Source organism: Arvicola amphibius, chromosome 2 (genome assembly GCF_903992535.2).
Source record: "Arvicola amphibius chromosome 2, mArvAmp1.2, whole genome shotgun sequence".
NCBI lineage: Eukaryota > Metazoa > Chordata > Mammalia > Rodentia > Cricetidae > Arvicola > Arvicola amphibius.
The window spans coordinates 117,586,562-117,609,484 of NC_052048.2; the positions used below are offsets into that span (position 1 = coordinate 117,586,562).

The 22,923-nt window shown below is 39.7% G+C and overlaps 1 protein-coding gene across 7 annotated transcripts in view; it reads left to right on the plus strand.

Annotated features, from left to right (window-relative positions):
* The window catches only part of Thada (THADA armadillo repeat containing), a 301,348-nt gene that overhangs the window by 53,643 nt on the left and 224,782 nt on the right, over window positions 1-22,923 (plus strand). For all 7 annotated transcript variants that reach the window (XM_038318638.1, XM_038318640.1, XM_038318639.1 and 4 more), the window contains 4 exons: window positions 11,740-11,872; window positions 15,212-15,325; window positions 17,394-17,516; window positions 21,942-22,033. In XM_038318638.1, coding sequence (XP_038174566.1) covers window positions 11,740-11,872; window positions 15,212-15,325; window positions 17,394-17,516; window positions 21,942-22,033 — 462 coding nt within the window. The remainder of the gene's footprint in view (window positions 1-11,739; window positions 11,873-15,211; window positions 15,326-17,393; window positions 17,517-21,941; window positions 22,034-22,923) is intronic.

A 22,923-nucleotide genomic window follows, 5' to 3' on the forward strand; every position in this document is an offset into this window, starting at 1 on the left:
GTGCACAACCTGTCATTGTGTAGTTGATTTAAAGATGAAGACATGAGCCATTAAATTATAAAAACATAAAACTAGAAGAATGGGTAAAGTTTTCACTTATGAAATAATTGGAGATAGGAGAAAATTTTCTAAATAAATTTTTCTGGAAAAGGGTTTCAGGAAATGAAGATAAGTATCTCAGTTAACGGCGCCTAACAAGTAATATAACTAATTCAGACTCACCAAGAAAATAACCATGGTACTACATAGGTGGATGGAAGAAGCGGTTGGAAAGTTCCTTTGTACTCAGGGAATCTGATGTATTGCTACAAAATAGTCTGATGACCAACTAGTGGGATCTATGGCCTATGTAATCTTGTATTATGGGTTTGTTTTCTTATCTTAAAGTACTTATCCACTAGGAGTGAGATAACTCTGTGTAGAAGTTGGACTAACCTGTTTATGGAATAGCAATTTGCTCCAGTCCTGAACATCATCTGGAGCCTGCCTTGTATATTTCTGCTACTTTTCTAATTTTAAAAATGTTAAAAATTATTATTATTTTCAGTGCTTTACTGACTCTCGAGTGTGGGCATGTTAGACAAATAGTGTTCACTGAAGGGTGGCCGCCCGCTCGCTGTTATATTTGGTATGGGCTCAGGCTTACCACTTGAAGAGGAAAACAGCAATGACAAACTTCCTTCTGGCCCCTTCGTGATTGTGGTGAAGAAGAAAAATCACAGTGCTTTGATTTGGTCCCCTTGGTTTGAAGTACAGACAAAAAAATATAAAGGTACTTCCCTAGTTGTCATGTTGTCATCATACTCTGTCCAGTAACTGATGGAAGCAGAGGCAGAGGTCCACAGTCGAGCCCTGCGCTGAGCTCTGAGAGTCTTGCAAAAGAAAGGGAGGAGGGATTGGAGCAGCCAGGGGGTCATGATGGGGGAAACCCACAGAGACAGCTGACCTGAGCTCATGGGATCTCATGAACACTGGACCAACTGTCAGGGAGCCAGAATGGGACTGACCTAGTCCCTCTATATGTGTGTGACAGTTGTGTAGCTTGGTCTTTTAGTAGGCTGCTGACGGTGAGCTGGCTTTTGCTAACCTGTTTCTCATGCTGCATTACCTGGCCCTGCCTCGATGAAAGGGGAGACCCTGGGTTCTGCCTCAGTGTGATGTGCCATGCTTTGTGCAAGCCCATGGGAGACCTGCTGCTTTCTAAATGGAGATGGAGGAGGAGTGGGTGGGAAGAGGTTAAGTGTGAAAGGGGAGGGAAAACTGGTTGCTATGTAAAATAGCTGAAAAAAATGTTATTTAAATAAAAAAATTAAAAACTATATGAAGGTATAATTTAAGTGAGTTCCGCTAGCTTGCTAAGAACAGTAAAATCTCTAACCTGTCTGAGACATTGTGTCCCTTTTCAAGAAAAGGACTCCAGCTCCTTTCAGCCTGAGCATGCCACTCACCATGTACAGTGCTGCCTTCTGATTGCTTGGGAAAGTCTGGGGGGTTTTATGGTGAAAGATGATAGGGAATTGGATGCATTTTAAGACTTATTTTTATTTTTGTGGGTAATGTGTATGTGTGGGTGTGCACACGCCATGTGTATGTGTGAGGATCAGGGACATCAGGGATGGTTAACGCCTCCTTTGTTCTATGAGTCCATCCTTTGTTTCCTATGCGGTAAGTACCTCTACCTGCTTAGCCATCTCCACAGCCCTGCAATTGGATATATTTTTGTAAGTTCCCTTTAGAACTGTTAAACTGATTTCATAGGTGTATGCAGATTAATAATATGTAGTTTTAAGGAATTCTTTTTTGATGAGACTTGAACCCTGAAGCAGGATATTGGAATTCCCCTAGTCTGTGGTTGGTGACTGCAGAGTGTTGGCAAGAAGCAGTTCTTCATTTCGGGATCCTTTCCCCTTTCCTTCCTGACCCCAGACTGTGATGAGGAACCAAAACAAACAACTAGAACTTGCTGCATTGTTCTTGGGAGTCTTCTTCCCTTTACCTGGCAGTATCTTCTCTTAGCAAACACCAGTCATCTTGGTGTTTTGAAATCACTTCCTTATAAAGCTGGCTTTCCTTGCTGGGGAGTGGACTTGAGGAGCCAAAACTTGAGGGTGTTTCATCTTATAGCTACTATGACTTCATGTTGAGAAATCTTTAGTTACAGCCTCTCTTCCCTATACACCCTTTTTAGTTTGCAGGTGTACCAGAAATGGTACCGTGCAGCAGCGGCTGCCAGCTCGGTTTGGTTTGTTTGTATGCAGTCATTCAGCAGAAAGTTTCTGCTGCATCTGCATGTCAGATGCTATACAGGGCAAACTCTCTGGACTACTGAAAATAGGGTGTTCTAGGCTGCATTCCTGGGAACTTAAAGAACATTGGCAGGGCCTAATCCAGCTGTGAAGGCTTCTGTGAGGCTGTGCTGAGGTGTTGGGGGTGGTTCTCATCAGAGGCTTTAAGTACTTCATATATTTAGGGTGACACCTTCTGTGTGTAACAGTCACTAAAGGAGTAAAGAATATCTCTTTCATAAAGTCTCTCTATGGAGCCCTGACTACCCTGAAGCTCTGTACACCAGGCTGGCCTTGCAATCGCAGAGCTCCTCATGCCTCTGCCTCCTGAGTGCTGGGATTAAAGGCGTGCCCCACCACTGCCTAGCTGTGGTGGGTAAGTATTTCTTAGAGACTAGCAGTTCAGGAGACGTTCATTGGTCACTTACAGTATGTAAGGAGTTGTGACAGGGGACACTAGTAGAGGATAGAAACAGTGGTGAGATGTGGGGTTTGCTACCAGGGAAGCTTTGAGTGTGTGTTTATGGGTTCATGTGGAAGCTACAGGCTGTCATTTCAGGAACCATCTACCTTGTTCTTTGAGAAAGTTTCTTAATGACTTAGAGCTCACCAGGTAGGCTATGCTGGGTGGCCAGCAAGTCCCAAAGATCTTCCTCTTTCTACATTCCCAATGCTGGGAATATAAGAACACCTAGCTTCTTACGTGGCATCTGGGTGTTGAACTCCGGACATCATGTCACTTAGCGAACACTTTAGCAACTGACATGTTCTTAACCCACTAGAGTAGCATCCAGGAGAGGATACCTGGTACTGGCCTAAAACTTGACTGTAACTTTTGTGCCTTACATAGTGTTTTAGCAATCTAAAAGTGTTGTGTTCTGAATAGCCAGCTTTGAGTGGCCAATGATGCTTAACTGAAACTAACACTACCACTAATTTATATCAAATTCCAGTTTGTCCTCAGAGCTTCTGTTGGCATTTTATAACATTATCTAAGTGATTGTCAAATGAAACTGAAGGAACAAAAGTAAAGGTGTGTGGCAATGTGGGAATGTATCAGCCATCAGCTATACAGATAGCTTTGCTTTATTGGTGCTGATTTGTCTGGACATCATACCTTAACTGAATCAATTATTCTTTAGAGCTGTTTTAAACCTGACAGTTTTCACTTTTTCCTGTTTAGATGAGCAAGGGGAAGGACTTCCTTTCTGTACTAAAAGCTCTTAGTAGCTTGACGAGTGAATTATTTGGTAAGCAAAGGGATAGGTACAGCCTTGGCTTTGTGCCAGCGAGGTTGTACATGATTAATTTCTTGGCAGCTGTGTCTTGGTACATTTCTGGGAATTTGTGTCATACATTAGCTTTCATGTAGTTCGCATTTCAGTGTGAAAGTGGTTGCTTGATGCTTGCAGGTGGAAGTTTCTCAGGCCATTGTGAATGGTTCAGCTAATATAAGAAAATGGTATATTAACAAGACGGGGTCTCCCTGGTTTCCCAGGGGAGTTGGAGTACCTCCAGAATGGATGAGACACAGTTCATTTCATGCCAGGCCAAGCTTAGTTTTCTGTAGGATTTTCTGATGGCCAGGGTGCTTTCTGCCCATACCATCCAGTCCACTTGGCTACTTTAATATTTCAACTCTGATGACACATGTTCAGTGACCCAATCATCCGAGTAAAGCATGAGTAGGAGGTGACTTCTGTCTCGTTATATTTAGGGAATTTCCTTAAACAGTGCGCCCAGCGTACCTTCTGAACTTTTGGAAGTTGCTTCCAGCTACACACCAGCTACTTCTTCATGGCTTTTGGTTCATTTGTTTGGGAGTGAAATCCACTGAAACAAGTAACAGGAGCTTCACTTAGCTATTTTTAGGGCTTCTAGGTGTACATTTTGGTTGTTATTTGTAGGGGGTATTGTGTGAGTGTGAGAGGATGCCTTTTCAAAGTATCTTTAGTACCAGCCAGATCAAACCAAAATGTAATGTAGCATAAGGTTAGCTCCCTTGAAGTAGTGCTTTCTTATTAAGCTGAAGTCTTAGTGTTATTTATTTATTTATTTATTTATTTATTTATTTATTTATTTATTTTTACCCAACTTACAAAAAGTGTAAAAGTCTGAGAGACAGCAGTTGGATAATTTAAATTAAGGAACGTGGGTAAACTATGTATAACTAGCGTGGGACAAACAAGCTGTGGGGAACCAGGGTTGTACAGTGACAGTTTGTAAATAGACTCAAGACATGACTGAGGTTGGATCTGGCCTTATGGGTTGTTTCTTTTTTTTAAGTTGGGTCTCAGTACATAGTCCAGGGTAACCTCAAAGTCAGGATCCTTCTGCCTCAGCCTCAAGTGCTGGGATTGTACGGCACCTAGTTGATTGTCTTTTGAAAGGATTGTGCTGAATGTTGTGTTGAGAATAAATGGTAACAGTAAAAGTAGAGCATCCGTTTGGGAGGTTACAGTCAGACTTGAATTCCGAAAGAGGTGGCTGAGGTTTGGAGGACGGTACAGATGGGAAACCTGCCCAGAGTCTGGATCATTTCCAAGTCAAATGCCCATGCTGTTGGCAGCTTAGATAGGGCAGTTTTTAGAAGGGAGGGTGCGGAGGAGCTCTTTGTTACTCGTTTATTAAGATGTGGCAGTCTGGTAGGGCAGGCTTCTGGAGCAGAGCGGGGCTTTAGTATGAGAGATGTCAAGTTTACTTTGTTTTCTAGACACCCTGTTAGCACCACTTAGATTTGTTTAACTTTGCTGAAGTACATCTTTCAGAATTTCTTTTATTCAGAATCCCAGGGAGTCTTTATTATTATTATTATTATTATTATTATTATTACATTTAACTTACTCACTAACTAACTAACTGTATATGTGTGTGTGCCACTTGTGAGTATGTAAGGGTTAGAGGACAACTTGAAGGAGTCTATTTTCTCTTTGCACTATGTAGGTCCCACTGAGACATCTAGTCCACCCAGCAGACATCTTTCTAATGTGTCTCAAACAATCTAGATTTTGCTTCCTTTTTTTTGGGGGGGGGGGGGTTTGAGACAGTTTCTCTGTGGCTTTTGGAGCCTGTCCTGGAACTAGCTCTTGTAGACCAGGCTGGCCTCGAACTCAACAGAGATCCGTCTGCCTCTGCCTCCCGAGTGCTGGGATTAAAGGCGTGCGCCACCACCGCTCGGCTTGCTTCCATTTTTTAATATAATTTAATATGGTTTAGACTTCCAACAACAGTTAATTATCCTTCAGTATTTTAAATATACTACCATGTCTTTTGTTATTGATAATGAGAAACTTTGTTTGTTTGTTTTTTGAGACAGGATTTTTATGTGTAGCCCTGACTGTCTTGGAACTCACTCTGTGGACCGAGGATGGCCTTGAACTCAAAAATCACCCTGCCTCCTGAGTGCTGGGATTAAAGGTGTGCACCACCATCACCTGGGTGAAAAACTTATTTTTGATATAATTGACATTTTTAAAATTTTAAGTCTAATTCTTTAGCATTGATGCCATCTCTTTTGGAAATTATACTTTAATACAGAATGTGTCTAGTGTTTTATTTTTATTTAAGCCTGTTTTCTTTTTTCAGCACTTTGTTTTTCATAATTTCTTGCACTTGAAAAATCTGACAGAGTTTCATGTAGCCGAGGGTAGTCTCCAACTTCCTATGTAGCCAAAGCTGGTCTTGAACTCATGATCTTTCTGCCTTTACCTCCTAAGTGCTGGGATTAAGGCTGTATATCATGCCTGGCAGGTAAATATTCCTTTTGTGTTTTTCTCCTTTGCAGTACAGCTATTGAACCCAGGGTCTGGCCTGTGCTAGGTGAGCACTCTACCATTGAGCTACATCCCAGCTCTTCTGTCCTTCTTAAGAAGAAATCATTCCTTCATTATTTCTTTAACATACTAAAGTGAAGTTATTTTAAGGTCTTTGCCAGTCTGCCCTATAAAATTAGTTTCATTTAGAATGTTCTAATTATTTTTAGCTGTCCTTAATATAAAATTCTTTGTGTTGTGAGATTTGGTTTGCTGGCTATAATTAGGAACCTTTTGATTAATTGTGTGTTTATTTGGATTCATTCCTCTGAGGAGGTAGATCAGATAGTGTCATTTTGGTCTATCTCTTCCTAGTTACCCTGGATATCATAGATTTAACTACCAATTCAGTAGACAGTCTGGTTCAGGGTGCTATGGCTTTTCTTGGTTGTAGCCCCAACTCTAGAAGTCGCCCTTATTCAAGCCTCCTCTCATGGGAGAGAAAGCCACTGAAATTCCCTTCTGCTTTCCCCACAGAGCTGACTTCATGGCCACAGCTGCTAGTTCTAATCTGCCATACTATAAACCTCGTTCCTGTGTCAGCTTTTTCACTTCTTCTTATTTCCTGTGGTTAGCTTATTCTTCACTTAGCTATTTTTAGGGCTTCTAGGTGTACATTTTGGGTGTTATTTGTAGGTAGTGTTGTGTGAGTGTGAGAGGATGCCTTTTCAAAGTGTAAGTCAGAAATATCATTGAAATTCTTTTTTTAAAAAAAACGTAAAATTCTTATAATCAGATAATATTTTTATGAAATGCCTCTGGGGAATTTATTAAACATGTTCCAAAGCTAAACTCATGTATAGCAGCATTCATGTGCTGGAGGAGAAAACTGGGAAGTCAAGCATCTGTGACTTGTCCTAGGTCACGTAGCTTTTACACGACCCAGAAGGGAGCTAACCCCAGGAACTTGGCTCCATAATTGGTGTTTCTAGACACCAACGTGGATACTTGTCCACCTGACTCCCTAGTTGGTGTCCTTGACCACTGTGTTTACACCTCCATCTGTCAGAGGAAAGAATATTTTCTCTTGCATTTGTTTGTTTCAGGGATGATGCAAGATCAGATGTGTGGAGCGTAGTATTGACTAGATAGATAGATGCATAATAGACATGCAATAAATGTTTTCTTTTTATGTAGCAGGCAAATATATTTCCAGTATGATAATTTAAATAAACCCGTAAGGTTTTGTTTGGAATGCAGTGTGTTTGATCTGAATAAAGAAAGTGAGAGTTACATTGTTGAACCAAAGTTTTGTATGTGACTTTGGGGTGGGAGGTCTGGTCCACGAGAGGAGCAGAGCTAGGAAGCAAGGGAATCAAAGAAATAGAATTCAACAGCAAATGCTAGACTGAAAACCAGCCAATTAAAGAATTCAGAAAAACTGGTTTGATGCTGGGGAATCCCAGAGCAGAACAAGGTCTGGACTGGGTGGCAGGAGTGAATGCCCCAAGCATTTCTCGGAGCTCGTTCTGAGGTTGCTGAGTCTTCAGTGGGCACAGAAGGCTCTTTTGAAGATACTCTGCCCAGCTGTAATCTTGTAGAACATTCTTTTGGCCCTATTTTGGAAATCCCCAAATTAATAAGGAACATTTGGTCCTCAGTATGCAATACCCAAGGGAATAAATAGGTCTGGCTAAGTGTTTACATTTCAGATAGCCAAGAATCTAAATGAGGGAATTGTCTTTGGGACCTTGGTTAAAGCTTGTTTTCTGGCATCTCCTGCTTTCTGCTATGTAGGCTTTCCACCATTCTTCTGAACAGCCTTCAATGTCTAACTTGCATCCCATTCCTCCCATGACACCACCAGCCCTCTGTACCCTGGACCTAGTAATATAACTCCATTAACTTAGAAAGTTTGTCGGTGCTGATGAACAGGAGTATGTATGGAGACTATAAAAAGATGCTTAGTTGGAAATATGGGTTTGTGCATATTTGGTGTGTGTGTGTGTGTGTGTGTTGTATGCTAGTGTAGAAGCCAGCAAAGAGAAGAATCTTATTAAAACAACATCTGTATATAAATTGGTGAAGTTAAAACAGGAAGGTTAGCTCCAGGTCGTATATAACCTTTCAAACTTAAGGAGAATATGATAATTTAAATCAAGATTTGACTGGTAGTCTAGAGCAGTTGTCAGTTTACATGAAAGGGTGACACTTGCTGAGGTGGCCTACTGATCCCAGACCTGCCTGGCTGCTGTGGCCTTCATTTGTTAGCCCAGGAAGGGTATAGGAGAGGGTGTGTTGAGAAGCCTTGTTGAGCTAGTGTCTAGTGTACTAGTATCGCAACACACTTGATAGGAACACAAGTTCCTGTCATGTTCTGTATTCATTTCTCCCTGACTCTCTTGTGTAGTGAAGTCTAACTAGAGACCTGACTTGCCACAGGCTGCAACCTTGTCTTTAAGACAGTTCTTTAGTAGAGCAGAAAATGCAAGGAAATGATATTCACAGACAATTCTAGATCAAGTTACTCTATGTGACTTTCCTAACTTCTGTAACTCCAACATATTCTTGAATCACACACACAAAATGCCTTTTGCTTTAGTTTTTAAAAAATTCCCTTATCTACTAATTGTGAGCTTAAAATATGTATGTGTGGTATGTGCATTTGTATGTGTGTGTGTGTGTGTGTGTATATATATATATATATTCTTATTTTTTTAATAGTGAAAAAAGACTCAAAGAGTGTAGCAGTCCAATCTATGACTGTATCATTAGCACTTAAATAATTGTTTTGAATAATCTAGAGTTCAGTTTTTGATTGGGAAATGAAAGATTATACCAAGTTAGGTTATTTATTTATTTCTGCTTATTTCTGTTTCTATGTGTAAGCATGTGCATGAGAGTGCAGATGCCTTTGGAGGTCAGAAGAAGGTGTTGAGTCCTCTAGAGCTGGAAGATTTTTTTTTTCGTTTTTTCTGTTGGTTTTTCGAGACAGGGTTTCTCTGCGGCTTTGGAGCCTGTCCTGGAACTAGCTCTTGTAGACCAGGCTGGTCTCGAACTCACAGAGATCCGCCTGCCTCTGCCTCCCGAGTGCTGGGATTAAAGGCGTGCACCACCACCGCCCGGCAAGAGCTGGAAGACTTTTGGTTGCCCAACATGGGTGCTGGGAACTGAACTTGGGTCCTCTTACAAGAGTAATACCTGTTCTTAACTGCTGAGCCAGCTCTCAAACTACAGAGTTGGAAATGTTAATATATGCTAAGGAAATTACTACCTGTGACTGACTGGGAATGTAGCTTATTGGAAGAGTAGTTACCAGGCACATGCAAGGCCCTGGGTTCTATCCCCAGTACAAACATAGGAAATTTATCTTTAAAATGATAGAGTTGGGAGCAACTTTGGTCCCTAAAATATAAATATGTATAAATATATACAAGTATGTTAATTAAAGAATAAGAGTTCCAATTGCCTTTTTTCATTGCTCAGATCCAACAGTTATCAGAATTTGCCACAAATGCTTTATACCTTTGCATGGTAGATGTTGAAGTATTAAAATATTAATCTTGGTTTGCGAATTTTACTTTCGGGCCTTTCTATATGTGTCTCTAAAAATGTGGACACTTTTCCTCATGTCTCATTGCCATGGTTACATCCTCGGTGTCTACTATATCTAGAGCATTTATAATTTTTTTTATATTACTTGGCAATATCATTCTTGCATTTTTATCTGTTCTAGTCAGGGTCTAAACAAGGTTGTCACTTTAGAAGTTGTTGTTAAGCCTGTGGCTCTTACCTAGTCTCCTGATTCAGATTTTCTTTTACCTCAGTACTGGGGATTGAACCTAGGGCCTTGAATGTGCTAAGAAAACTCTGCCAACTGAACTACATCCCAGCCAGTGGTTTAAACTTTTGAGAGTTGGCTTTGGTGACTGTGGGACACAGACAGGGAGAAGCAAGGGTAGAGGGGTAGATTTTAATCCATTCTATGAGGAAATATTTAAAATCTCATCCTGCTGAGTGTAGGGGATTTGACTCTAATTTTCAGGGCTGAAATTCTGCGGTCCATGTTTGAGTGGTATTAGTTCTATATTTAAGTCAATGTGAAATATTTACATAAATTTCAGTTGTTCAGTTCTGGAGTGTTTAGTCAGAAATGCAAGTTCACTGTTTTACAACAGAATAAAGAAAAAAAATTTCCAAATGTGTGTCTAAGGTGCAATTCTTTCTCTAAATTACAGCCAGTTATCTTTCTGATGATTGTTTTCTTCTATTTAAAGTAAAAGCATTTTTCACAGCTTGATATCTGTTTACTTAATGTGCTGATTTCAGTTAAGTAGATCCTGGTCCTTAATTCCTACTTGGGAAGGCTGAGTCAGGGATTGCCATATTCGAGGCCTGTGTGGGCAACTTACTGAAACCTTTTTCTCAAAATAAAACCAGAAAACAACTGGGGATTTCGCTTAGCAGTAGGATTTTTTTTTGGTGCATTAAGACCCCCCCCCCCCCCCCCCCCCCCGCCAGCTAACCTCTAGTACCACTTCCCTTAGTCAGGGTGCCCTCTTTCCAAGGTGCCTGTTTCCCTTCATTGAGTATGCTGCTACTTGAGCTAATGTTAATACAGTAGAGAAAAGTGTGATGTTCAACAGGTCTCTTAAACATTGACTTGAAAGTGTCCTCAGATCCTACAAGGTAGCAAGAGAGAAGGAGCTCCTGATAGTTGTTTGGCCCTATACCATGGCAGTCTTGCCTGTTTACACACACACACATCTATATACACAACACACACTTATACATACATACATATATACGCACACTCAATTTTAAGAACATCCTCTGATATAATCAAATTTTTTTAGCATGTTTTGCCTCTTCCTAGATAAATTTCATTCTTAATACTCTACAGGTTTGAAAAAATATTATTTGTGAAAAACCACATTATAAGTAAGATGAAAGAAATTATTAAAATGTAAGTTTAAATTCATTCATTGACTTGTGTAATCTCTATAAATAAAAATCAATTACTGAAAACTATACTATGTGTGATGTTTGTATTGGAGACCTTGAGTCTTACAGTATGGATATCTGTATGAGCTTTGTGACCCTCCTTCACACCCTTGTGAGTATGGAGGCAGGCCTGTTTGATCAAGTATTTGTAGATCATACTTTACACACATTAGTTTTAGGAAGTCATACCTTTAATGGCTTTAAGTCAAGTCAAGACAGATAGTAAAGAGGGGTCTTAGTTACTTTCTCGTTGGTATGATCAAACACCCTGAAAATGCAACTTCAGGGAGATGGTTTATTTTGGGTCACAGTGCAGTCCTCATAAGAAGTCCAGGCGTTGGAAACTCGAGGGAGCTGGATCCAGAGCCAGAAAGAAGAGGGTGAATGCCGAGCTCACTCTCTCCTTAGTAAGTCCGCCCACAGCTGATGGGCTTACCTCAGCTGAAGGTGGTCCCTCCCAGGCATGCCCAGAAGCTTGTCTCTTGGGTGACTCTAGATCTCAGCAGGCTGACATCGACACTAGCTGTTAAAATAGGTATATAATAATAGGTTGAAAAGTCAAGTAAGACACTTTTAGTTTGAGTCTTCACAAAATGAAATGTTCATTATTTCTGACGGGGTTAATGAGCGTCATTAGTTTGCGCTTTTACCTGTTAGAGCCTGATGATCCCAAACATTTGCTTTTTTGTACCTTTTAGGTGCTCTGATGTGAGTCTGCAAAAGCTGCCGGAGCAGTGGTTGTGGAGTGTTTTGGAGGAAATTAAAAGCAGTGATCCCTCTTCCAAACTCTGTGCCACAAGGCGCAGTGCTGGGATCCCTTTCTATATCCAGGTACTCTCCTGAGACCACCGCACTGGTCTCTTTGTTTCTTGAAACTGTATTTTCATCCTCTCAATATGTGAGTAAACATAGTGTATTAGGATGTTTCTGTGTTTCCAGTACCACAGCATTTGTGACTTGGTTATTTTTAATTTCTATTCCATTCATTTATTAATGTGTACGTATGTGCACAGGCATACACATGATATGGTTCACATGTAGAGATCAGAGGACAACTTGCTGGAGTTGGGTTTCTCTTTCCATCATTTGGATCCCACGGATTGGATTTAGCTTGTTAACATTTGGTGGCAAGCACCTTTATTGACTGCCATCTCGGACAGTCTGTTCTGTGTCAGCTCTGTTCTGGGAGCAGAGGTCAGTCTTGTAATATAAACAGAGGGTAGTGTAGATTCCCATCTGTAATTCAGTAGGCAGAAACCACTGTGGCACAGCTATTGCTTATTTCTGGGAAGTATTCATATTTGAGTTCTATAATATATCCGTCATAAAAATCATAATCTTAATAGTAGTTTACAGTTGTGATGGTTATATCACATCTGTTACTTCATTTAAACCATGCCTAAACTCTATGAGATAGGTACAGTTATCATATGAGCATATCCTAAGAGAAGAGACTGGGGACTGAGGAAGTGACTTGCCAAAGGTCTCAGGGATGTAAACCTTGCTAGAGCTTAAGCCCAGTCCATCTGACTCCTGACCACATCTTCGTGTGAGACCACATGTGATGCAGTTCCTGAACACAGATGAAAACATGCTGGACACTTGATTTTTAAAATAATTATACCTTACAACATGTTCGTGTCCCATATGCTGTTAGTGCTGCTGACGGATAAATAGTTCTTTTCTGTGGAATAGAGAATAAGAGACCGTCGCTTCATTATCCCAAAGAATAGGCACCAATACCCTCTCAATACAAAATCAGATACATCCTTGTGTATAGTAAGAAGATCCACAAATTGGGCAGTGTAATAAGCACAGTGGAAGCAGATAAAGCAGCCTTCCTTCTTAGTCCCCCGTAGTTTGCCTCTCTCTTTTATTTCTCTCTGTGTGTCTCTTTAATTTGTTTATCCTTATTTTATTTGCATTGGTGTTTTGCCTGCGTGCATGTCTGCGTGAGGGTGTCAGATCTTGGAGTTAGAGACACTTGTTAGCTATCATGTGGGTGCTGGGAATTGAACTTGGGTCCTCCAGAAGAGCCGCCAGTGCTCTTAACTAATGAACTACCTCTCCAGCCCTTATTTCTTTCTCTTATTCCTAGTCTCCTTATGACTTTTTTTGATGCCCATGGGGCACCAGTTGCAGAGGTGATTGACTGAGATCACTGGGTAGCCCTGAGAAATGAACTTTTTACATGTTCCTAGCCTCTTTTGTGTAACAAATCTTTCTCTGTCCCACCAACTCCCAAATAATGACATGGAGACTTCTTATTAATTATGAAAGCTCAGCCTTAGTTTAGGCTTATTTCTAAATAGCCCCTATAGCTTAAATTAATCCATTTAAATTACTCTCTGTGCTTTCATGTGGCTTGTGGCCTTTTCCTCTCTTCCTGCATGTCCTGTTTCCACTGTGTCCAGCTGGTGGCTCCCCTTTGTTCTTCCCAGAGCTCTCTCTGTCCATAAGTCCCGCCATACCTCCTGTCTAGCTAGGTGTGCTTTAGTTTCCTACTTGCAATTCCTTCTGACCTTCTGTGTTTATGTGGTCTTCTTTTCTGAGGGCAAATTTCAGGTAACGGAGGGTCCTGCCCCGTGTTTGTGCTATGTGCTTATTCCAGCTGGGATATTCACCTTGTGCTACCAATTGATCACAGTTAGAGAGTGACCACTGAGTCCATTTCCTCAGCCTCAACTCAGCAGGTTGCATTGCCATACTTTTGTCCGGTTCTTGAGGCAAGACGAGTTGAGTCATGTTTCTGGGAAGAATACCTCTCAGTAATTGAGTATAGCTTTGTTATTTATTTTAGTGGAATAAAGTTTTAATTGCCAGAAAAATCTGCTCAAAAAGAGTCCTATTTTTCTTAGGATGATGTACCAATAAAGTAATACTCTTTGTTCTGCTGACAGCTTCAATTTAAAGTTAACTGTGGTGGAAAACTACCATTTTGGTGTGTAAGTTTACCCTTTGTACAAACAGACCTTTTTAGACATTCATGGAGTATGTTTTCTGACATGGATATATTGTGATGAATTTATTTGAAGTCTGTTTATATGTTTTTCTTCTATACTCTTATTGCACAGCTTGTCACAGATTTATAAAATGAAGAATGTTGCAGACTCTGGCTCTAGGGAGCCAGGTGCTACACTTTACAAGATGTAGATGTGGAGGATGAGAGCTCAAGAGTGTAGCTGAAGTGTCTTTTCTTTGACAACTTTATTGAGATATAATTCACTTGTGACAACAGTTCATGCATTTGATGTGTACATGCAGTGATTTGCAGTATATTCTCAGAGCTTGATAACTATTAGCACAATCTAATTCGAGAATATCTCCTAACCCCAGCCATTAGCGCTTACTACTCACTCCCCATTCCACCCACCTCTGCTGCTCTCAGCCCTAGGCAACCACTAATCTTTCTGTTTCTGTGAGTTTGTCTCTTCTGAACATTTCATGTAAATGGAATCATATACTATTCAGTCCTTTATGTCTGGCTTCTTTCACTTAGCAGTATATTTTCAGAATATGCTGTATATTCATTCATGTTGTCACATATATCAGTACTTCATTTCTTTCTATTATATTGCCTTAAGTGGGCTGATAGCTCATTATTTTGTTTATTGGATGCTTGTCACAAAGTAAGTAAGTGGCTCCTTTGAAATCCAAGTGTAAGATCCCTTTGGAGTTTGTAATGTGTCTTTGTCCTGTGGAGTTTCAAATGCTGTGGTATGATTCAACTTTCAATAGACACTTCTGTGAAGAATTAAATTGTTGATCAATATCTAGAGGGCCTGAAAACCTTTAGAAGAAATCTAATTCAGAATGTTTTTGTAACTGTTTAAATAAAGAAAAAAAATTTCTTATTGATCAATTTATTTCTAAAAGTGCTGTTTTACCTGATTTTGTTTCTTACAAAGTGGCTTAACAGAGTCATGTATTCATCAGCTGCTTATGGTCAGATCACTGAAAAGCAAGCAGAAGGTCTGGAGTTGATGCGATTCCACCTTAACCTAATTTCCCACAGGAACAAGGGAGAGAAGTTAACCTGCCTGACTTAATTAACTTAACCTGGTAGTTTTGTTTTTATAGAGGATATTTTCAGTTTAGGGGTTAATTTCAAAGCTGACAAATAGGTGTATGCAAAATCAAAGCTCATTGATTTTGGTATTTCCCCCACAGGCATTGTTGGCTTCTGAACCAAAGAAAGGAAAAATGGATTTGTTGAAAATAACAATGAAAGAGCTGATCTCTTTGGCTTTATCTGTAGATGCCTCAAAGGGCATAGTCCCCCAGGTAATGCTGAAAATGCTCATCTACTGCTTGAAGCAGAGTAGTTAAGTCTCTGCTGTATATTTATTTCTGCTAAAGATACAGAACTGCTGAGGCAGGTTAATGTGAAGAGTTTAGGAGGTACGCTGTCAGTTTTGCTTTTTTGGTCTTTCCTGTCCATAAAATAAGCTTGCTTGTATTGGTGAATGTGTGCTGCGGGAGCTCCTTCCATAATTCCAGACTAGTGTGGGATTGTTTTGTTACTTACGCCTTCAAACATGAATGATTTTTAAACTATGTTGAAAACATTTAGTTGACAAGATATTTTGTAATGTTACTATTGCATCTAAAAATTTGAAAATGAGTATGTAATCATACTTGAATTTCATATGTGCTTCTTTGAGTTGATGTAAACTTTGTAGTTGAACAGTTGAATCCTTCTTTAAAATGTGATATCTTATTTTAGTATGTTTATATTTTAATTTTAAGTGATGTTTTAGTTTCTTATAGTCACTGTGTATATGTCGTTGGGTCAAGCATCCCTCACAGCTGCTCTCCACCACTAGGCAGTAAATACTATGTGAGCCTTGTCTTCTAGATGTCCTTGGCAAATACTTCTTAGTAGGATGTGACTGTGGAAGGCCCATACTCACTTAGGGAACAGAGCTAAAGTTTATAGAAAAGAAAAGTACGTTTACTTGGTTTTAAATTATAGGTGGTATCAGGTGCCATGGCCATAATGTGGACCAACTGGGAGAAAGTATGGTGTTTATTAACATATACATAGTGGCCAGTTACTGTAAGAGACTTCTTTGGGAAAAATAACTAACATGTTATTAATTATTTTTCAAAAAAGCCCATGTCAAGACGTTTTTCAATGAAATATGGGAAATATAACTACTTATTTTTTTTAGGCAGAGACTTTGAAAAAGACTTGCGTTGACAGGAATTTTGATAAATAACGAGGTTCTTTGGCATCAGTAGTATTGCTTATTGTCTCTGCTTTCTTTCTGCCTTGCTAGGGTTGTAAGAAATCTGATTTTAAAAGTCAGCTCAGTGGCTCAGCACTTTAACTAGGATGTGAAGGCTTAGGTCTGGTCTCCAGCACCACAAAGGTTTAATGATCTTAGTTGTATTTTAGCTGTTTAACATAAGTCTATTTTATGTTTGAGTGTTGGTTTTCTAACATGTTAAGTGGATACCTAGCATTTGTTTTTGTTTGTTTGTTTTAGTATTTTTAAATATGGTCATTGAAAATGTACATTTAAAGTTTTTTTTTGTTTGTTTTGGTTTTCTTTTTTGGCCTCGAACTCAGAGATCTGTCTGCTTCTGCCTCCCGAGTTCTGGGATTAAAGGGACTAGGCACACTACTGCCAAGCTTATATTTCTTTTCTTAAGAATCTGTTAAACTGCATTGTACCGTGTCAACGCATAGATGACTTGGTAGTATTCAACTATAAATGTTAAAAAGTTTTGATCATTGCTTAAAATTTTTAATTATTTATTTTGTGTGTGTGCATGTTTTGACTACATGTATGTATATGTACAATATATATACCTGGTTCTTATGGAGGTCAGAACAGGCTGTCAGATCCCATGGAACTGGAATTACAGTGGTTTTGGGCCATTTTGTGGGTACAGAACCGGGGTTTTCTGCAAGAACAACTAGTGCTCTTAACCTTTGAGCCATTTCTCCAGCCCCTTGACCAGTGTTTTAACATGTATTTATTTTAAAAGCATTAAAACAATATTTCTTTCCAATTACAGTCTGATCAGAGCACAGTCTACAAGATAGCAATAGTTGCTATTTATTGAGATTCTGTTTGTGGGTAGGTTTGGGATCATTTTTTAAAATTATTTAAATGTTCCATGTATGTTTGGAAACAACCTACCTGTTCTTATTTATTAGGTACATATGTTCAATGGATGAAACTTTATTAATTGTATTGTTCCATTTCATAGTATCTTTATCTAGATTTTCAGTTCATAAGTGTATTCTCTTACATGTGTTATTCCACTTCTGGTCATTTGTGTACAGTTTTAGAATGACCATGACTTTAAATCCACCACTGATCTTGAATTCTCATTCTAGGTTCATGCTTTAAATATCCTCAGAGCCCTGTTCAGAGATACACGTCTGGGAGAAAACATTATTCCTTATGTTGCTGATGGAGCTAAGGCTGCAATTCTGGGATTCACGTCACCTGTCTGGGCAGTGAGTGTTCTTGCCATCTGTGCCCATTGAACTAATTAGGCTTTTGAATAACAGATTTTTGATAAGCTAACCTTTCCCTGATGATAAAATATATATGCTGCATTTTATCAACTAATTTCTTCAGGGCATAAGTGTTTTGATCAGACTACATTCATTTACAGTTTCTATAGTTGTAAAGTGACACCGTGTTTTTCCTATAAAGAAGAACATTTAACTGGGGCTGGCTCACAGTTCAGAGGTTCGGTCCATTATATCGTGACGAGAAGCATGGCGGCAGCAGCAGACATGGTGCTGGAGGAGGAGCTGAGAGTCCACATCTGGATCTGCAGGCAGCAGGAGATAGTGAGCCACACTGAGCATAGCTTGAGCTTAAGAGACCTCAAAGCCCAGTCCCGCAGTGACACACTCCCTCAAACAAGGCCACATCCCCTAATAGTGCCACTCCCTTTACCCTTTGCCCTTTACCCTTTACCCACTCACTGGCTCCCCATCTTTCCTTCTTTCATCCCTTGTGCATTCAGCTATGCTTTCTTCTCTGGATTTGTCTGGCCTAACCCATCGCATACGTGGAGTCTATAATATATGTCCCTTTGCATTTGGTGTGCTTCAGGACTTTCCCTTATTCTGTTGATAAGATGATAGCCGTTAGGATTGTTTCCAAGCTTTTAATTATGAATGATGCCACAATAAATACTTATAGTCCAGTTCTCTGAATTCCTGCTCTCAGCTTGTTTGGGTCTATCATATGGTAATTCTGCTTCCCATTTTAGGAACCTGTTTGCTACAGTGGCAGAGCCATTTACCTTCACATCAGCCACACACAGGAGCTCCACTTTCCTTACTTCATCACCAACATTTATTATTTTCCTTTTGTTTAATGACAGCCCATCCTAATAAGTGTGAAATAGAATTCTATTCTGGTTTTTGAAATAAAAATTATTCAGACTTATTTATTTTTTTCTGTGTATTAGTGTTTGGCCTGAACATATATATGTGTACCACATAACACGTGTGATGCCTGTGGAGGTCAGAATAGGTCATTAGAGGCCCGAGAAGTGGAGTTACAGATGGTTGTGAGCCACAGTGTGGGAGATGGAAACTGAACCCAGATCCTTTGCAAGGGCAGCAAAGCTCTTAACTACTGACCTATCTCTCCAGACTTTCCCATTCTGGTTTTGATTTGCATTTCCAAAATAATTACTAATACTGATTTAGAAGCAGAAAAATTCTTAGCATCTTAATGCATCTTTCAACATCTGTGGATTGCTTTATCCAACATGTGCTGTATCTTTAGCAGTGGAGTCTTCTAGTTCTAGTGAACAACCATGAGCAGTAGCACTGTCTTCTGTTGTTTTGAGGGCTTCTGGGGCCTCCCTGACCAATGACATACTGGGAGAAGGCTCATGGCTGGCACTGAGATCTTAGTAACTCATGTTTTCTGGGAGAAGCACTGTCTTCTCATACAGGGTAACTGTGCTCAAATTCCTTTTAAACAATTGTTACTGTATTTTAAAAAATTAGCTTCCAAAACAGTGAGTTTCCACAAGGGCTTTTCATATATCTTTGGATTTTGTTAAGCCACCCACCGCCCTCTTTCCCCCGCTTCTCTCCACCCTCTTTGTGGGATCAATCTGAAGCGTCCCCATAGGCTCAGGTGTTGGAACACTTGGTCTCCAGCTGGTGGTGCTGTTGGGAAGGCTGTGAAACTTCTCAGGGTGCTCATTGGGATCAGGTCTGGAAGCTTTTATTGCCCCACCCCCTTCCTACTCCCTCTCTGCCTCCTGACTGTACACAATGTGAACAGCCGGTTCCCACTCCTGCCACCTGCCTTCTGTACCATGGTGTAACTGCATGAGAGTAAGCTCTTCTTTCCTCAGCTTCCTCTTGTGAGGGCTCTTGTGGTCACAACAGGAAAAGCAACTACACAGCCTGTCCTATTTGATAGTATGTTCTAATGACAGGTACCTATCTATAATCCCAATACTCGAGAAGCTCAGGTAAGAGGATAGCTTGTACCTTGGCCTACATAGCCAGATCACGTCTTATTAAACAGCAACAAAATGGCAGCTGGGATTATCGACTGGTGGTGGAACACTTGCAGAGCATGGGCAAGGCCCAGGTTTTAAATAAAGACTATTTAAAACTCAGCAAGAAAGACTCCCCATTTAAAGGGAGCATAGTGAATCTGAATACATTTCTCCAAAGAGGACATTCAAATGATCAGTAGACATACGAAAAATGTTTACTAGCATTTTGTCATTAGGGAAATACAAATCAAAACTGCCCATTAGAATCATTTTAAAAAGGACATTAACAGACATTGAGATAATCCAGATCTGAGTTGGGGCAGACAGTGATGATGGCAGAACAAGATGGATGGATTGCTGGTTGGAGACGTTAGGCGGGGCTGTGACAGGGCTCCATTATTTGCTGACTGTTGATTGAATATCAGTAGATCTCTGTCCATTTTGGGGGTCATACTGTGAATGGCACTTACATATCCATAAAGTCCATTTCAAGGCTATCATAGATGAACTGGCTCTTTGGGCTTTTAGAGGAGAGGTTGCAGTGGTGGCCCTTAGGACAGATGCAGTCTGCTGCTGTGTTTCATTTGGCTTCTATGACAGTTCCTCACTTTTCTTTAATTTGTTGCCAGCATTTCCAAATAGTGAGATTTCACATTAAAAATCAGGGTTTCTGGCTTCTTTTGAAACAAACAAACAAAAACCCCCAGAAGATCTGGCAATAGTGTAGTGGCTTTCTATTCCCTCGTGGCCACTGGTCAGCCTAACGGTAACTGGACACGGTGATGGTGCACTGGCGTCTTTGTTGCCACCGTTCCTGGGCATTTGGATTTGTGGCCATTCCTGCAATGGCTTTAGAAAGCTGTTTTCTAAATCTCTCATTATTGTTTTCTTTTTAAAAATTTATTACACTTGGGTGCTCATGCATGTATAGGTGTACCTCATGTATGACAGTCAGTTACACGATTGTGAGTCAGTTTTTTTCTTCTACCATATAGGTCCCAGGTATGTAACTTAGGTCTTCAGGCTTAGTGACAAGTACCTTTACCTGTTAAGCCATCTGGTTTGCTCACATTCTTAGTTTTTACGACCTTTCAACTTATATTACTAGTTGACATATATTATGATGGTGATTCTAACTACCCAATTAGAATATAGATTCTGTATTAGCAGCTTTTAATTTCTGATTCTGAATGTTCTCCAGGATTCTGGTATAATTCAGTACATTTGACAAGATTTGAGAAGATAATTGAGGAAGGCTGATGAAGTTAGGATAGTCAAGATTTTTACATGATTCTGAAGCATCTTGACATGCATTGTTTAGTAAAGATAGGCTCTGTTAGTGTGGTGGAGAAACAATTATAGTTTATTAATAATTTTCCTTTTTTAAAAGATTTGTCTTATTTTTCCCATGAGAATGTTTGCCAGAATGCATATATGTGCACCATATGCATGCCTGGTTCCCGAAGAGGTTAAAAGAGGTCATTGGACCTTCTAAAATTGGAATTGTGTATGGTTGTGAGCCACCATGTGGATTCTGGGAATCATGGGTCCTCTGCAAGAACAGCCAATCAGTCCTCTTAACTGCTGGGCAATCTCTCTAGTCTGATTCTTCTTCTTCTTCTTCTTCTTCTTCTTCTTCTTCTTCTTCTTCTTCTTCTTCTTCTTCTTCTTCTTCTTCTTCTTCTTCTTCTTCTTTTCTTCTTCTTCTTCTTCTTCTTCTTCTTCCTTTTTGAGACTGTCTCATTATATAGCCCTGACTGACCTGCAACCCATGATTCCTGCTTTGGCCTTCTAAATGCTGGGATTACAGGCTTGTGCTGTTGCCATGACTGGGTGTCTTGCTTCATTTTTATTAATCGGTTATCATAAAATAATTTCATGGTTAAAATTACTTGAGTGGGTTACAGGCATTGTAAGATTAATAAACAACATCTTGAGTATTGACTGATGTCTTGGCTGTTTTAATTATATGGATTCTATAAAGTTAAATCATAAGTTTTTTTTTACACTAAAAAGAAGGAGTTCAGGTTTCCTGGAGTGTTCATCATCAGGATGTGGGGAAAGAAGTCTGCTTCATTCTTAGAAGCATACAAATATATGGCGAAACAGTTGATAACATCAGAAAAGGCTATGTTAGAAAGGAAAAAAGAGCAGGCTGTGTTATCTGCGTATGGTTGGATTGTACAGATGGTTCAGTTTAAGAGTACGTCATTGAGTGAATTATCAGAAAGGTTTTTTTTTCTCATTTGCTTTATTTTATGAACACAAACCTTATTATCTTTAGTTTCACTCTGCCAGTTTGGTAATGATTTTTTAATATCTACTTTAAACATTGTTGATGTTTATTTCATGCCATGAGTATTTCTTAAATCTTATTTTATGTTTATTTTTACATTAGGTGAGAAATTCATCCACACTTCTTTTTAGTTCCTTGATCACAAGAATTTTTGGAGTTAAAAGGGGAAAGGATGAACTTTCCAAAACAAACAGGTAAGCTCGGTCCAGCCTCAGCTTTTTACAGCTCTGTGCAGGCTACAGTGACTGCCAAATCCACAGATTCGTCAGTGACCTAAGATTGTAAAAGTTCTTTAATGACGTAAAGCATGCCACCAAGTCCTAGGGCCGATCAGCTACTCAGTAAGCAGGTCTGGAAAGTGCAGAAACAGAGCAGGGTTGAAAGGGCAGATATTAAGACTGACCTCAGTGCAACAAGCAGAGATTTTTATCTTCTTAAATATTTCTGAAATGTTCCCAGTTAATTCTCTCTCTCTCTCTCTCTCTCTCTCTCCTCTCTCTCTCTCTCTCTCTCTCTCTCTCTCTCTCTCTCTCGTGTGTGTGTGTATGTGTGTGTGTGTGTGTGTGTTTTTATATATATATATATATATATATATATATATATATATATATATATATATATATCCAGCATGTTATGCTCACTTGTCCAGGTAGAAATGTAACCACTTTTGAATTTTGATCAGTACATGTCCCTGAGTCCCTTTGCATTGTATGTGAAGCAGGTAGAGACTCAGTCACTTAGAAGAAACAGTGCTTTTGGCTTGTTGGAATTTACTGTCTATTTTCTCATAATATGTAATCCTTATTGAACCTAGGAAACCATTTGATTATGGGTAATTTCAAAGTGATATACAAGTTGTGTATGTTTCTGGAGAAGCTCTGAGTAGGGGAGGATTTGAAGCTAGTCCGGTTGGCTTGCAGTTGCTAACACTAGATGTCACTGTTGTTGCGTGCTCAGTTGCTCTCGAAGCATCATTTAGGATCCAGTTTGGTTTGTCTTGAGGTTCTCCCTCCCACCTAAAAGGTTGCTGTACTCCACATTTGTTTTAGGCTAATTGCCTTACAGAGTGTGTTTTCTTGTGCTG